Source organism: Mastigoproctus giganteus, chromosome 12 (genome assembly GCF_048544385.1).
Source record: "Mastigoproctus giganteus isolate SK-2022 chromosome 12, ASM4854438v1, whole genome shotgun sequence".
Lineage (NCBI taxonomy): Eukaryota > Metazoa > Arthropoda > Arachnida > Uropygi > Thelyphonidae > Mastigoproctus > Mastigoproctus giganteus.
In genome coordinates this window covers 52940444-52956852 of record NC_143586.1, presented here as the reverse complement: position 1 = coordinate 52956852, position 16409 = coordinate 52940444, and the positions used below count along the sequence as shown (strand labels likewise).

The 16409-nt window shown below is 36.8% G+C and overlaps 1 protein-coding gene across 1 annotated transcript in view; it reads right to left on the bottom strand.

The window, feature by feature from the left end:
- The window catches only part of Ars2 (arsenic resistance protein 2), a 308719-nt gene that overhangs the window by 20254 nt on the left and 272056 nt on the right, over positions 1-16409 (bottom strand). The window contains exons 18-19 of the mRNA XM_090386894.1: positions 15069-15222; positions 3427-3610 (exon numbers count right to left, since the gene is read on the bottom strand). Coding sequence (XP_090243020.1) covers positions 3427-3610; positions 15069-15222 — 338 coding nt within the window. The remainder of the gene's footprint in view (positions 1-3426; positions 3611-15068; positions 15223-16409) is intronic.

Sequence of the window (16409 nt, the reverse complement as noted above, 5' to 3'; positions counted from 1 at the left end):
TTTATAAATAGGGTAACGATATCTTATATAACATGAACCGAATTCGCTTATGCACGATTTGCCTTTGTGTTTACAAGAAATGGCAGTCGAACGCGGAATCACCCCAACCGATCGCAACACGATAGGAATGAAGAGAAGATTCTGAAAATGTATTTGTTTTTTATATCAGTGAAGGGGAAACACATTTCACAATAATAACATAAAAACCAACACAATTCCAGCTATCGGTATAATCGCAAATGCAATTAGATTGAATTTACTACCAGTTTATAACAGATTCCACTAGCAGAAACGCAACTGGAAATTGTGTTTATTGTTTTATGGTAGTAACCCCTAGAAATGTGCTTTAGTAAAATGTGAGGTGTTAATAGTGTATCTCTGCCTTTACGGTGTTGTTTATTCAGTTGCTACACGCGAGCTGTTTTGTTTGTGTATCAAGCGTGTCTCCTCGTTTTGTAATTGTGCTTTATTCCCTAAAAATGAGTAAAATACTTAAAAGGTGTGAAAAGGAAGCGTCCTGGTGCACACTCAGATTCAGATAGAAAAAAAGCAATATCGATAAACAGAGGCGGACTGGGTCAAAAATACTTACCTGGGAAAATTTATAGTGGCCTCATACTACAGTTTATGGCCAACATCACACCGGCCTCTGGCCCACCGAGGTTTTCCCCTGTAAGGCTTATGGCCAGTCTGCCTCTGTCGATAGAGAAAAAATATGAAATTGTGAAACGCTTTGAGCGAAATGAAAGACCATGTGATATTGCACGTGCTACAGGCCTAAATGAGGCAACGCCGAGAATTACAAAGAATGCAGAGAAAATAAAAACTTTCATAGCAAGAACAACTCAAAGTGTAATTAAAATCCATTTGATCAAGACAAAGAATTGGAAGAGATGGAATGGTTGTCATCTGTTTGGATAGAAAATCAAACAAAAAACAAGTTTGCTTACGATAGAAGCAAAAACAGTAGCAATATTTTATTACATAATTGTCGTAATAAAATATTTAAGTATTTTATTACGATTATTTATTGTGTTTGGTAATGTTTTGGTAACAAATGTGTGTTCAATCTTGGGTGGTCGGCACCTAACCCTGTTTTTCCCATAGGGCCTGTTGTTTATATTGCACGATTTTGCATTGCACGAGGGTTTCTAGGAACACAACTATCGTGCTATACGAGGACTGACTGTACAGTGAATACTCATTACCATTTGCTCCATGAGGAAAACAGTCCACATATCTTTACGTCACTGAACATTCACTCCTGTTGAATTCTGTCACTTCTTAATGCACTAACTACTGTGACAAACAGACACATGATGCTACATCTGCGATCAAAACTAAATTGTATGACTCTGCTACTAGTCCTTTACCTCTCACCCATTACCATTCAAAAGTACATGTTATGTAGTGTAACATTGACAAATGCAAGGTATTTCACACAGGTAGCAGTAACTTCTCAACTGTGTAGTACTAGTGGTAGTAATCAAGGCATGTGATGCAAGAAAGCAAGCTTAGGTAGCACCAGCAAAAAAAAAAAAAAACCACATTTCACACATCCATTCCCTCTAAACACTTGTCCAGTTCCTCCTTGAATTAATTTAAGCTATCAACTTCTACAACGGAAACGCCTCCGTAGCCAGGTGGGAAGGAGCAGCAGTGCGTAGCACACGCTTCTTGATTAGACCGGGGTTCTAGCCCGTCACCACCAAATACGGAGGATGCGGAAAGGTCAGGGAATGACCACCGCATATCCCGGAGCAATATGGCCTTAGTTGCTAATGCTCCTAAAAACCAAATAACAAACAAACAACAAACTTCTACAATGACAGATGGAAGTTTGTTCCAGCAATAAACTACCTGCTGGCTAAAGGCAATTTCCACACATCTATTCTATAACTGTTTTTCCTCAATTTAAATCCCATCAGGATTCAGCCAGCTCAACCCATTCAAGGCCTTATACACCTCAACCAGATCACCTTGCAGGTGCCTAGTCTCCAGACAATGCAATTAGCAGAACTTAAGCCTTTCTTCATAACACCACCGTTTTGTTCCCTTCACCAATCTTGTTACCCTTCTCTCTACTTGCTCAAGCAACTTTACATCCTTCCTAAAATGAGGCCCCCAGATCTATACACAGTACTCAGGGTGTGGCCTGACCACTGCTTTATACAAAGGGATAATCACCTCCTTTTCCCTACTAGCAAAATTCCTGTATATCACCGACAATACCCCACAAGCTGTTCTGGCAGCCTATCTGCACTGCTCAGAAAATTTCATATCTGGCTGCACAATTACTCCCAGGTCTTGCTTATTTTCTACCACCCTCTAAGTGTAGTACCACACAGTTGGTACGTTTCTCTGGGGTTATCCTACCCATATACAGTACTTTGCATTTGTCAATGTTAAAATTTCTGTTGCCACTTTTCAGCCCATCTGCTATATCTCATTGCAGTGGCGCACTGCCATTGCTGGCTTTAACAACCATGCCAATAATTTTGGCAAGGATGAAAAAGACCCGAGGGTAATTGTGCAGTCAGACATGAAATTCTCTGAGCAGTACAGACATGATGCCAGGACAGCTCATGGTGTTTTGTCAATGATATATAGAAACTTTGCTGGCAGGGATAAAGAGGTGATTATCCCTTTATATAAGGCCATGATTAAGCCACACCTTGAGTACTGTATACAGTTTTGGAAGGCTTACTTTAGGATGTAGATCTGCTGGACAGGAGCAGAGAAGGACAACAGAAGTGTGCTCTTATCTAGAAAGGCTTCAGTTCTGCAAACTGTAATGTCTAGAGACTGCGCACCTGAGGGGAGATCTAATTGAGGTGTTGAAAGCCCTGAATGAACTGAGTAAGCTGAATATTAATGGTATTCTTCCACTTGATAAGACTACACACAAGAGGGATAAATTCAAGTTGAGGAAGGATGGTTGAAGGATAGAGGTGCAGAGGTTTTCCCTCATCAGGTTGTTGATTGTTGGGTAAGGCTTCTATCTGTTGTTGTGGAAGTGGACACGTTGAATAAATTCAAGGAAGAACTAGGCAAATCCTTGGAGGGTACAGTAGATGAATTGTTTTTTTTTTTTTTTTTTTTTTTTTTTTGGCTGATGCTATATAAGCTTGCTTTCCTGTATCAATTGCCATTACTACTACTTATACTTACTGTACAGTACGCACATATACAGTATATTTAAACTAAGTTAATTTTGCCTTACCTGTATTTTCCTATTATGAATTTATGCTACTTAAAATCATATGTAATGATGTAATGAAAAAAAAAAAAAAAATTGCAGAGAAAGTAAAAAAATAAGTCTAGTAATAAAATCATCAACTTCTGACAATCCAGAGAAATTCTATCTTAATACAGTTACTACAGTTATAAATTCTTTAACTAAATTAACAGAAATACTTTACTAACCTTGAAATGGAAGTCCTGGTGGTCCCCTAGGGCCATAACCAGCATAAGGAAGAGGTGGGTGAAAGCCTGCTCCATGAAATGGTCCCATACCGTGCATTTCCCGACTGCCTGAATTCCTGTTAGAAGGATGTTCAGGAAGCTGTGGTCGCTTTGGGTCCATTAAGTAATTGTTGAAATATTCCACCTATAATAAAATAGCACAGCTGTATATGTAATATAATATTTATGTCAGTAAATAGATATTCACTATGCAATGATAATGCCTCTTAAAAATCCTAATGTGCAAACCCAAATGCTACAAAAATTCTTATAACATACGACAGGCATTTGAAAAATTTGTGGCCTGAGTACGAAGGATTTATTTGATCCTTCATACAATATACTTTTTCCCATCAATGGTGCAATGCATTGATTCCAACTGCAAATAAAGTTTTCTCTTGGGCTTTGGGAATGCATCTGCTGCAGAAATGACGTCACTGTTAGTGGGAAAATGGATTTCAGGCAAGTATTTTTTTCAAATTAAGAAACAGGTAAAAGTCCAACGATGCCGAATCTGGTGAATATGGGGATGGTCCAAGATTTCAAAGTGGCACTCATGCAGTGTAGCCATGGTAGTGACAGACTTGTGAGCAGCCACGTTGTCCTGGTGGAACAAGACCTCTTTGCTGAGTATTTTTTGCTGTTTGTCTTTGATATTTTTACACAAACACCACACAAGGTCTGTGTATGCTCATGTGAATGTCTGGTTTTTCTGAAGGTAATCCACCAGCAACACTCCATCAGCATCTCAAAAAACCAATGCTATCACCTTGTCAGCAGAAAGAATTGACTTGGCTCTCTTTGGAGGGGAGAAAAGTGTGTTTTCCAATGTTTAGATTGTTCTTTTGTCTCTGGCTGAAAGTGGTGGACCCAAATTTCATCTATGGTCACAAACCTTTCAAGAAAATTTACTGGATCTGCTTGAAAATAATGCAAATGTTCACTTCACTTAATAACTCTAGTGCATTTTTGATTTGCTATCATATCCAAACTTACTATACAAATGGGTGTATAGGTCACTACTGGTATTATTTGAAGGATCAACGAGCTTTCCCACTTATTTTAAGTCCTCCATTCTATTTTCCTCCACACTAACCTCATAACTGTTAATTTTTTACCTTCAAAAAGTTGGAAATCAAGTAATTTAAGCAGGAGGAAAAGATTTTTGAGAAGAATGTCCTTTACTTCATCAGCCATTTTCAATCCACTGCAGGATGAAGGCCTCTCCAGCAACTTTCCAGTTCCTTCTGTTTTGAGCACTGGCCATCCATTTACTACCCACAAACTCATGAATTTTATCTATCCATCTCTGCCTTTGTCTTCCAGGTTTTCTTCTAGCTCCTCTTGGATACCATTCTGTTATTTTCTTAGTCCATCTGTCATCACTTCTTCGAGCTATGTGTCCTGCCCAAGACCATTTTAGTTCTTTAGTTTTGATAAGAATGTCCTTTACTTGAGTTTGCTGCCCAATCCATACGTTTCTCTTCTTTTCTAACAGTCTGATTCCCAATGTAATTCGTTCCATTCTTCGCTGTGTAGTTCTCAGCTTCTCTTCCATTCTTTTTGTGAGTGCCCAAGTTTCACTTCCATAAGTCATGGTGGGGAGTATACATTGGTTCATTATTTTACGTTTCAGACAAACTGGGATATTGCTCTTCAGTATGTGACTACATTTCCTGAATGCTGTCCATCCAAAATTTATTCTTCTCTTGACTTCCAGCCATTTATCATTATTACAGCTAATAACTTGTCCCAGATAAGTATATGACTCCACCTTTTCAATTACTGCTCCTTCAATCATTATTTCCCTTTTTGTGGCATACTTGTTCATCATTACTTTTGTTTTAGCCATATTCATCTTTAGTCCAAAATCCTTACTAACTGTGCATAACTGATTAAGATTTTCCTCTAATTCTTTGGGATCGTGGCTTATGACCATAATGTCATCTGCAAATCGTAAATGGTTTAGGTACTCTCCGTTCACGTTGACTCCTTTCTGCGACCAGCCTAATCTTCTGAAAGCTTCCTCAAGGGCAGCAGTAAACAGCTTCGGAGATATTGTCTCCCCTTGTCGAACTCCTTTCTCGATTTTAAATTTCCTACTGTCTTTGTCTAGTCTAATAAAGGAGGTAGCACTCTCATATATTTTCTTCAAAATCATAATATATGGGGTATCTATGCCTTGTCTTTCCAGTGCCCGAAATGTTGCCTTATGCTGTATGGAGTCAAATGCCAGGATAACGGTGTTTTATATTCATTTGCTTTCTCCATTAGCTGTGATATTACGAGAAGGTGATGCATAGTTGAGAATCCTGTCCTAAAGCCAGCTTGCTCTTTCGGTTGATTCTCATCAAGTATTCTTTCTAATCTGTTAGTAATGACCCTTGTGAACAACTTGTAGATGTGAGATAACAAGCTAATTGGTCTATAATTTACAATTTCTGATTTATCTACATTCTTATGCAGCAAAACTATGATTGCATTATTCCACTGCTTAGACGTCACACCTTTTCGAATGCACTTTGTGAAGAGCCTTGCCAGTTTTTGTGTTATGTCTCTTCCTCCCAATTTTAACAACTCTACAGTAACTTCATCTTCCCCCTGGGTTTTCTGGTTCTTCATTTTCTTCAATGCATGTTCTACCTCACCAGGAAGAATATTGGGTATGTCGTATCTGTTGCTACTTTGCAATCCATCTTCCCCACTGCTGGCATCATTCCCCTGCTCCTTGTATAATTCTCTATAGTAGTCTTCTGCTATTTGAATTATGCCTTCTCTGCTGTTTATAAGTACACCATTGCTATCCTTCAGTTTCAGTATCATTTGTCTTTCTGTATTACTGCTCATGGCTGCTGATTTAAATTCTTTGTTTTCCCTTAATGCTTGTTCTACTTTTCTTGTGTTAAATCTTCTTATGTCCTCTCTGAGTCTCTTTCTAATGGCTTTGCATAACTCAGTATACTCAATTTTCTCCCTGTCAGTGTTTTTCTCGCTCTTCATCTGTTGTCTTCGGTTCATCATGACAAGTGTTTCTTGACTAATTTTTTCTTCTTTGGATTTCTTTTTCCCTATAGGTTTTTGGGCTTTATCACTTTCAGAAAGCTGTAATATTCCTCGTCGATATCTTGGTCCTGAGCAGTCTGCAGAAGCTCAAACTTGTTCTTAAGTTCCAGTACATACTGCTTTTCTCCTCTTCTGTTATCTCAAAGACCTTTGCATTATTTACTCGTGTCAGTTTTTTCCTTTCCTACATCACACTATACTAGAATTAAATTTCACTGATAAAATACATGTTTTACATTAAAATATGATTATTTACCACATGCTTTCAAACATTACCTTACCTAGGATTTTTCTGTCTGCAGATTTCTGATTAGATATCTGATTTTTGATTGCTTCAAGAAAGATACTGTTGGAGATTAGATTTTTCCCTCTTCTGAAATGTTGAGGGAAAGTTTTGTTTATAATAATGGCTCTGCTGTTTAAACTTGGCTGTCAAGAGAATTTCCAAGGATTCACCAGAAAGAGAAGTTCTGGACACAGTTTTGTTTTTCTCAGCTGGATGAATATCCTCTTACATTCAGAATTGCTAAAATGTTATGCATGACTCAGGATATTTTGCAAAGGAAATGTATCTGAAAATAAAATAGTAAAATAAACTCTGTCTATACAGAAAAAGAATAACAGGAAAAGAAGGAAAATGCCAAAAACCAGTGAAAGGTATATTTCTTTGTAGGCTTAGGGTTTTTCAAAAATGAAAAACTAGAATGAATGGAAGGAAATTTTCAGAAGTGAGAATTCCAGAATGCCAGTGGGATGACATGTCTCCTTGACTGGCAAAAGCTGACACAAACTGAAGTAGTATTTTGAGAGAGTAAATTGAATAAAACAAAGGTTACTAATGAAGAATAAACAAAATTACCTGAAAAAGAATAGAAAGGAAATTCGGCTGCCGATGTGCCCATCTTTTCAGGGGAAAGCTATATGGAACTCCAAGTCCTCTCAACTCAGAAGAGTCTGAGTTGAGCAGCTGTAGTCCTGACACTATGCACTAATAGGCAGACATCGCCTAACCAATGAAGCACTCAAAGCCAAGAAAAAATGAAACAGAAAATGTGTGAACAGAATATAAGTATTCAAAGACAAGTGCACCAAGTGAGAATAAAATATTTTCCACTTCAATCTTAAAATAGTAAGATTACAAGTTACCTCATAATTACAAAATGTGAATACATTAAAAATCAAATTAATTTTGGAGAGGAAGGAAGCAAAGGGACATTAACTTTAGAATACCTATAACTTTAAAATGAAAAAAAAAAAAAAAAAAAATGCTGCAAGTTAGGTCAACATGTGCACATGTCTGCAATTCTGCCCAGACACAATAGGAGGGATTATAAGCTGAAAGCTTGTGGGTTAACTGGAAACTTGAGGGAATCTGCAAGGCACTGGCGGAATTTTTATCAGCATGACCTGCATCTGTAGGTAGACGGAATCTATTTTGTAGAAATGGCATTCATTTGAACAAAAGTGGTGCAAAGATTTTTGCCAGTATCATTGAAGATACCCTAAGGGTTCAGGGAAACTGCTAGTTGGGGGGGGGGGGCAAGGTTAATTTAGATCTGCATTTATCTGATGATATGGGTCAAAGTAATGCTTGCACCCATTTCACTGTCAATAAAATGGCTGAATTTGAACTCCTGGTTAGGACAATTAATGTTGATATAATAGGACAACAGAAATGTGGCGACACCCGGAAATTGATGATGATGAGTTTTGAGTTCCACTATAGTATGTATAATGTATTTAGGAAAGATAGACGGGGTGGGTCATGCTTCTTATCAAAAGCAGCCTGTGAAAATGAAAGGAGCTTTTGCTGAGTTGAAGTTATACCTGTCAGCATAGAATCTGTGTGGTGTGAGATAGTTGGAATCAAAGGAACAATGAGAGTGGGAGTAATCTAAAGACCACAAGATGGTGAAGAATATGAGGAGTCTTTATATGCAGATGGAATGGTTAAGCAAGCACGAATGCTTTATTACGGGTGACTAATTTGCCCCAGACTGACTGGAATAAGTAGGATGGAAACTCACGATGGGGAAAACCTTTTTTTAAAATAAACTAGATGATTATTATTTGTACCAGCATATTAGAGAAAGTACTAGAGGCAGAAATATTCTTGACCTCATCATTATCTGAAGTCTTGTCTAGATGACATCACAGGACTTAGAGAACAGGAATCATTTTCAGGAAGTGATCATGCAATTGTCAGTTGGATGATGAAGAAAGATGTTGCAGTAGTTAAAGGTAAAAACAGAGATTTTAACTTCAGCAGAGGGGACTTTGACAGTTTAAGATGCTATGCGGCATCTGTGAACTGGGTAGATTGCGAAGGATGGTGAATATATTTGAATTATGGAATACTTTTAAAGAAAAAATCACAGAAGTCATGAACGCATACATACCTTTAAGAAAATATTGGAGTAGGATGCTGAAATGGATGACTGTGGAGCTGGCTGGTCACAGAGCAGAAAAAGATAGCATGGGACAGTTACAGAGCAATGAAAAGTACTGAAGCCTACAACAGGTTAAAGCTGCATACAGTGGTACCTTGGATTACGAGTAACTTGGTACGCGAGTGTTTTGCAAGACGAGCAAAAATTTTTAATAAATTTTAACTTGATAAACGAGCGAGGTCTTGCAATACGAGTACAGTCAGTCCTCGTATAATACGTGTTTACACTACACGAATTCGATCATACACAATTTATAAATAGGGGAACGATATCTTATATAACACGAACCGAATTCGCTTATGCACAATTAGCCTTTGTGTTTACAAGAAATGGCAGTCGAACGCAGAATCACCCCCAACCGAACGCAACCCGATAGGAATGAAGAGAAGATTTTGAAAATGTATTTATGGTTTTTTATATCAGTGAAGGGGAAACACATTTCACCATAATAACGCAAAAACCAACACAATTCCAGCTATCGGTATAATCGCAAAAGCAATTAGATCGAGTTTACTACCAGTTTATAACAGATTCACTCGCAGAAACGCAACTGGAAATTGTTTTTATTGTTTTATGGTAGTAACCCCTAGAAATGTGCTTTAGTAAAATGTGAGGTGTTAATAGAGTTGTCTCGGCCTTTACGGTGTTGTTTATTCAGTTGCTACACGCGCAGCTTTGTTTATGTGTATCAAGCGTGCCTCCTCGTTTTGTAATTGTGCTTTATTCCCTAAAAATGAGTAAAATAATTAAAAGGTTTGAAAAGAAAGCATCCTGGCGAAGACACTGCAGATTCAGAGAGAAAAAAAAAAAGCAATATCGATAAACAGAGGCGGACTGGGTCAAAAATTCTTACCCGGGAAAATTTATAGTGGCCTCATACTACGGTTTATGGCCAAAATCACACCGGCCTCCGGCCCACCGGGCTACACGCGTGCAGCTTTGTTTATGTGTATCAAGCGTGCCTCCTCGTTTTGTAATAGTGCGAGCGATGAATCTGATTTCCGTGAAATCCTCAAAAGGAGGCAAAAGCAAGTGTCATTGGAAAAATTCCTTGTTAAAGTCGCACAAAAAGAAAAAATCAACAGATAGCAGTGATTCCGTTAGAGACAGTGAAAGTCGTCCTACCCAATAATTAATAAATTCGATTGCTTTATGTATATTAAATTTAAATATTAAAAATATAAAAAGGTATGTATTTTGTATTAATCATTTTTACAGTATATGAATATTTTTGAGTTTTGGAACAAATCATCTGGGTTTCCATTATTTCTTATGGGGAAATTCGCTTTGATATACGAGTGCTTTGGATTACGAGCACGTTTCCGGAACGAATTATGCTCGCAAACCAAGGTACCACTGTATATGTGAAAGTATTGGCTAAGACAGCAAAGAATGGGGACAAGGAATTTTTCATGTGTATGAACACAGCAAAGAAGAAATACCAATGTATCGCCAATACATAAAAGCGGCTCTAAGAGTGATTGGTAACTACAAACCGGTTAGTTTGACTTCAGGGTGGTAGGAAAAATCTTAGAAGCAGTGTTGTTGTTGTTATTGTGGTTTTTAGGAGCATTAGCAACTAAGGCCATATTACTCCGGGAATATGCGGTGGTCATTCCCTGACCTTTCTGCATCCTCCGTATTTGGTGGTGACGGGCTCAAACCCCAGTCTAATCAAGAAGCATGTGCTACGCACTGCTGCTCCTTCCCACCTGGCTACGGAGGCGCCTTAGAAGCAGTGATTAAGAGTGCAATCAAGAGACATTTAGATAGATATGGCCATTCGGAAGGGCACACAACATGGCTTTGTTAAGGGTAAATCATGCTTAACTAACTTAGTAGGCTATTTTGACACAATTTTGTTACTCATGAGCTGGATTTGGGGAACAATTTCAACATAGTTTATTTAGATTTTAGCAAAGCATTTGATTTGGTCCCACATGAGAGGTTACTGTATAAGCTTGAACAGGTTGGGATTATTGGTAAGATTCTAAAATGGATTGTTGGATGGCTGCACAGGGGAAGGTAGAGGGTGTGATTAATGGATATTCTTCAGATTAGTGTAACATCAGGAGTGGATGTTACACTAATCTGAAGTCCTTCAATGATAGATTCTTGGACCACTGCTGTTTCTCATTTTCATAAATGACATCAATGAAGGAATAGAGGGTGTGATGTCAAAATTTGCAGATGATGTATATATTGGCAGAGTAATTAATGATCAGTACCAAGCAGTGTTCCTTCAGGATGACTTGAAAAGACTTCAAAGATGGTCAGAGAAGTGGCAGCTATGTTTTAATGCTGCTAAATGCAAGGTCTGGGGAATAGCAACCGATAAATAAATTATACACTTGGTGGGGTTAATTAAAAACAGTGGAGGAGGAGCAAAGGGACCTGGAAGTTATAATATGGGCAGATATGAAGTTTTCTGAACAGTGTAAACAGGCACCCAGGAAAGCCCAGTGTCCTATCGATGATTTATCGAATGTCATCTTGTAGAGATAGGAGGTCATAATACCACTGTATAAGGTAATTGTAAGATCACATTTGGAATACTGTGTTTGAGTATGGAGACCTCATCTGAAAAAAGACTGTTTCTTGAAAGGATCCAAAGATGGGCAACTCAAATGGTGAGATCAGCTGAAGGACTGATTATGAGGAAAGACTGATTATTTAGGCTAGAGAGCTTGGTAACCAGGCACCTCAGAGATGAGCTGATTGAGGTTTATAAAGCTCTGAGAGGGATTAGTAAAATGAATGAAGGTGAAATTTTCACTGTTCTATAGAATACCAGAACCAGGGGTCATAAATTCAAATTACAGGACTTCAGGTTTAGATTAGATTATAGGAAGTTCTTTTAGCCACTGATAGCTGGAATAAGTTGCCCTCGCAGGTAGTAGAGGCTGACTGTTTGAATAAATTCAGAGGTCAGCTGGATACTTACCTGTGCGAGGAAGGAAGCATATAATTTGTTTTTTCTTATCTATTTGGTTGTTTTCTCTTTTCTCTTTTTTTTTGCCATTGCAGCAAAAGCCTGTGGCTTCCTTGCACTATATGGCAAATATTATTACTATTACTAGAGCAGATTTCTAGACCCTTTGCTGTATCTTTTTTTTTTGAGATCAACAAAAACCAGGTTGCATGTTCTTGTTATGACATTATCATATTCACTGCGGAAATGCTATATCTATTTTATCATTTCTTTCTATGCACTGCACATTGTTCTTATGCATATCTAGCATTATCATTAGTAGTGGCAAACGATGGACGAAAGCAAGCTTATACAGCATCAGCAAAGAGGGAAAAAAAAAAAAAAAAAAAAAAACCACACATACATTTTCCACTTCACCCAACCATTTCCTCCAATAGTTTGTTTGCAGATGTCTGATTACGTCATATTTTTTATGCCACTTGAAACTGAAAAAAAATCACACTTACATACAGTATACATAAAGAAAATTATCTGCTTTCTTAAATATTCTTTAGCGTCTCAGTGAAGGACACTGTTATATCAAATTTAGCTTTGAGCCTCACACGTAAAGATTATGATTCAGGATCACCTAGACAAGACTTCAGTTATAGCTCGGACACAGCATGGGTTTAAGGGGAAGACTTGTCTGACCAATTTGATTGCGTACTATGATGTGGTCACAAAGGAACTGGATGCAAAGAATAATTTTGATATTATATATTTGGATCTTAGAAAGGCTTTTGATACTGTTGCACATGGAAGACTGCTGCATGAATTGGAGCAGTGTGGCATTGGAGAAAAATTGCTGGTATGGATAAAGGGATGGTTGAGTGGGAGAAGACAGAGAGTGGTAATCAATGGACACTGCTCTTTGTGGACTAATGTTATTAGTGGAGTCCCTGAGGGGTCAGCATTGGGTCCATTGTTGTTTTCTGTATTTATTAATGATATTGATGATGGTATATCAGGCTTAATGTCTAAGTTTATGGACGATATGAAGGTTAGCAGGGTTGTTAATGACACCAACGACAGTACACTACTGCAACAGGATCTATAAAAGTTGAGCAGATGGGCTGAGAGGTGGCAAATGAAGTTTAACATTGACAAATGTAAAGTACTGCATATGGGAAGCAGTAACCCCAGAGTAACATATCAACTATGTGGTACTACAACAGCGGTGGTAAAGAATGAAAAGGACCTTGGGGTAATTGTGCAGTCAGATTTGAAGTTTTCTGAGTAGTGCAGATGGTCAGTAAGATTAGCTCATGGTGTCTTGTCAATGATGTACAGGAATTTTTCTACAGGGATAAAGTGATTATCCCCTTGTATAAGGCAATGGTCAGGCCACACCTTGAGTACTCTATACAGGTTTGGAGGCTTCATTTTAGGAAAGATGTAGAGCTGCTGGAGCGAGTGCAGAGAAAGGCAACAAGGTTAGTGAATGGAACAAAGGGTTGCTCTTATAAAGAAAGGCTTAAGTTTTGCAAATTACAGTGTCTGGAGACTAGGCACCTGCAAGGTGATCTGATTGAGGTGTATAAGGCCTTGAATGGTTTGAGCATGCTCAATGCTGATGGAATTCTTCCCCTTGCTCAGAATAATTGCCTGAGAGGGCATAAATTCAAATTGAGCAAAGACAGTTGTAGAATAGATGTTCAGAAGTTTGCCTTTATCCAATGGGTGGTTGATTGCTGGAACAAACTTTCATCTGTCGTTGTAGAAGTTGATAGCTTATATAGATTCAAGTTCGAACTAGACAATAGACAAATATTTGGAGCAAGTGGACGGGCGGGTGAAATGAGGTTTTTTTTGACTGATGCTGTAAGAGCTGGCTTTCTTGCATCATATGTCTTTGCTAATGCTAATGATTTAACATTGCAGTTTGCTAGCACAGAGTAAAACTTATATATTGTGTTATCTAAAATATAATTACGCACATTCCACATAATTTCCGCACTAGCAGACATGGTGGCCAATTCATTAACTACAGATGAACAATGAAATTTTATAAATAAAGTTGCAGATTTTTTTAAAACACTGCAATTTACTGGTGAAGCTGTATGTAGGTTTTTTTTTTTTTTTTTTTGTGTGAAAAAGATGGAGAAAAACAATGTGAGGACACTAAACAGGAGATGGGGTCAAAAGAATGGAACCATTTAGTTGTTAATCCAGAAAGTTCAGCTATGTTCCTTATTTTTGCGATGCCTACCTGATATCTTAACAACCAAGTATTTTAACAACACAAATGCATTAGTTCTGCTAATTCTACTTCTTTGTCACTTAAGCCCTTCTGTTACTGATAGTACCTATCCTGATAGTTATTTCAGTAGTATATTAGCGATGAGTGGCCTGATTCTTTGACAAGCACAGCTAGGACCGGGGAAACGTTCCAGCCTGAACGAGTCTTGATTGCTTTGTTCTACTATGGCGATAGGTTTAGTCCCATTTGAGCAGTCTGTCCTTGCTCGGTCAGCAGCTGTATAGCTCCCTTCCATAAGATGAGGTGTGGACATCGGGTAAGGTCCCCATTTGTCATCCACAAGCCTAATTTTGGATATATGGGGATATTGCAAAACCTGATACATTAAAATATGTTCCTGTGTGGCAAAAGTACTAAAAATTAGGTGTGGCAAAAGTACTAAAAATCCTGTGTGGCAAAAGTACTAAAAATTATAAACACATATAATTTTGATCATGAAAAATGTAACTGAAGAGAAAAGAGGGCTGGGAACCGTTCTTTGAATCCAAAAGCTATATTTGTTTGTTATACAGTTGGAGACTGTCACAGATAGCATGGAAATGTCATAAAAGTGACAAAACATTTATGGAAGGAGCATCAAAAACACAAATAAACAATATTCAGTAAAATATTAGAAGCCCGTCTATGTTCAATATACAGATGTAAAGAATGTGGGCTAAAAATTGAAAGCTTATTGTCAATGCCTCTATTAACTTTGTACCTGAGACAATATCAGTTCTGACTCAAGAATTCTAGAGAGCTCTAAGAATTCTAAGTATAAATAAGAAGAGATTCTCTCTTCAAAGCCATATATACTTACACAATGTTAACATGTCCAACTACATTTTTAAACCATTTCAAATTATTCATTCATACTTACTTCTTTCTTTACTTCTTCTGTTTTTTCACCATGCTTATTAAATATATGCTTCCTAACAAATTCGGGTGCTTTGAATTTCTTTCCTGATAAGGGACATAACCACTTATCTTTTGCTAATTCTTGTGTGTTTGCCTGAATGAATTTTTCTACTTCACTGGTAAAATGGATTAAGGCAGTTTTATAATTTTTTACATATGTTTTCTATACAATTATTACAATGAATGACTTTACCTATTAAAAATACAAAACAAACAAAAAAACAAAAAAAAAGCAAAAATTGTTTTCTGCAGTTGATTTTTAATCACCACACACCATTTCAGATTACTTATTTTTCTCATCTGTGCAGCCATGAAACTATAATAAAAGAAATCAGGCTGATCACAGTAAAAATGATTTTTATGAAATTTTGTGATTGGAGTCCAATGCTAAACTTACCTGGAGCTATTACTGTTTTTAAGCCTTTTAATTGGGTCCTAAATTTTATTTCACATTAGTGTTTTTTTTTTTTTTTCTTTTTTTACTGATCATGTTGCTGGACTTATATCATGTAATTATTTTAAATGTTATAAATACTTGGTTTAATAGGAAAGTGTTTTTCACAAAATTATAGCATTTTTAATTGAATATAAATAAGTACCATAAATAATATTGCATAACTAAATAGTCTTATAAAGCCAAGTAGCTCATTTGCATTCATTCTTGAATTAGAATTGGTTGTAATTAATACAAAATAATAGGACTAAAAATAAATTTTGAGGACTAAAACTTTTCAAAACTGCATAAACTTAAAATAACAGTATAGAAAAATTAAAAATAATATAATATATAATAATATTTAATAGTATGAACCAGAGCTATAATGCTCAATACATTCTACGTTGATATCAATATTTGTAAAAAAAAAAGAGAAGTTTACTTCAATGTGATATGTGGAACACTTTCGTATGATACTCTCCAGAGATTAAAACGAAACAATTAAAAAAATCGAAAATCTTACATTACAGTAAGAAATAATTAAAAATCACCTTAACATAATTAAAAATCAATTTAACACAATTAAAAATTAAGTAAAAAATTAATTTTTAATTGTGTTCAGTTGATTTTTAATTATTTCTTACTATAATGTAAGATTTTCGATTTTTTAATTGTTTTCGTTTTAATTTCTGGAGAGTATCATACGGAAGTGCTCTACGTATCACATTGAGGCAAACTTCTCTTATTTTTTTTACAAATATATAATAATATAAAACATAGCATTAGCACATGATGCAAGAAAGCAAGCTCATATAGCATCAGCCAAAAAAAAAAAAACCCTTTCTCATTTCATCCATCCACTCACTC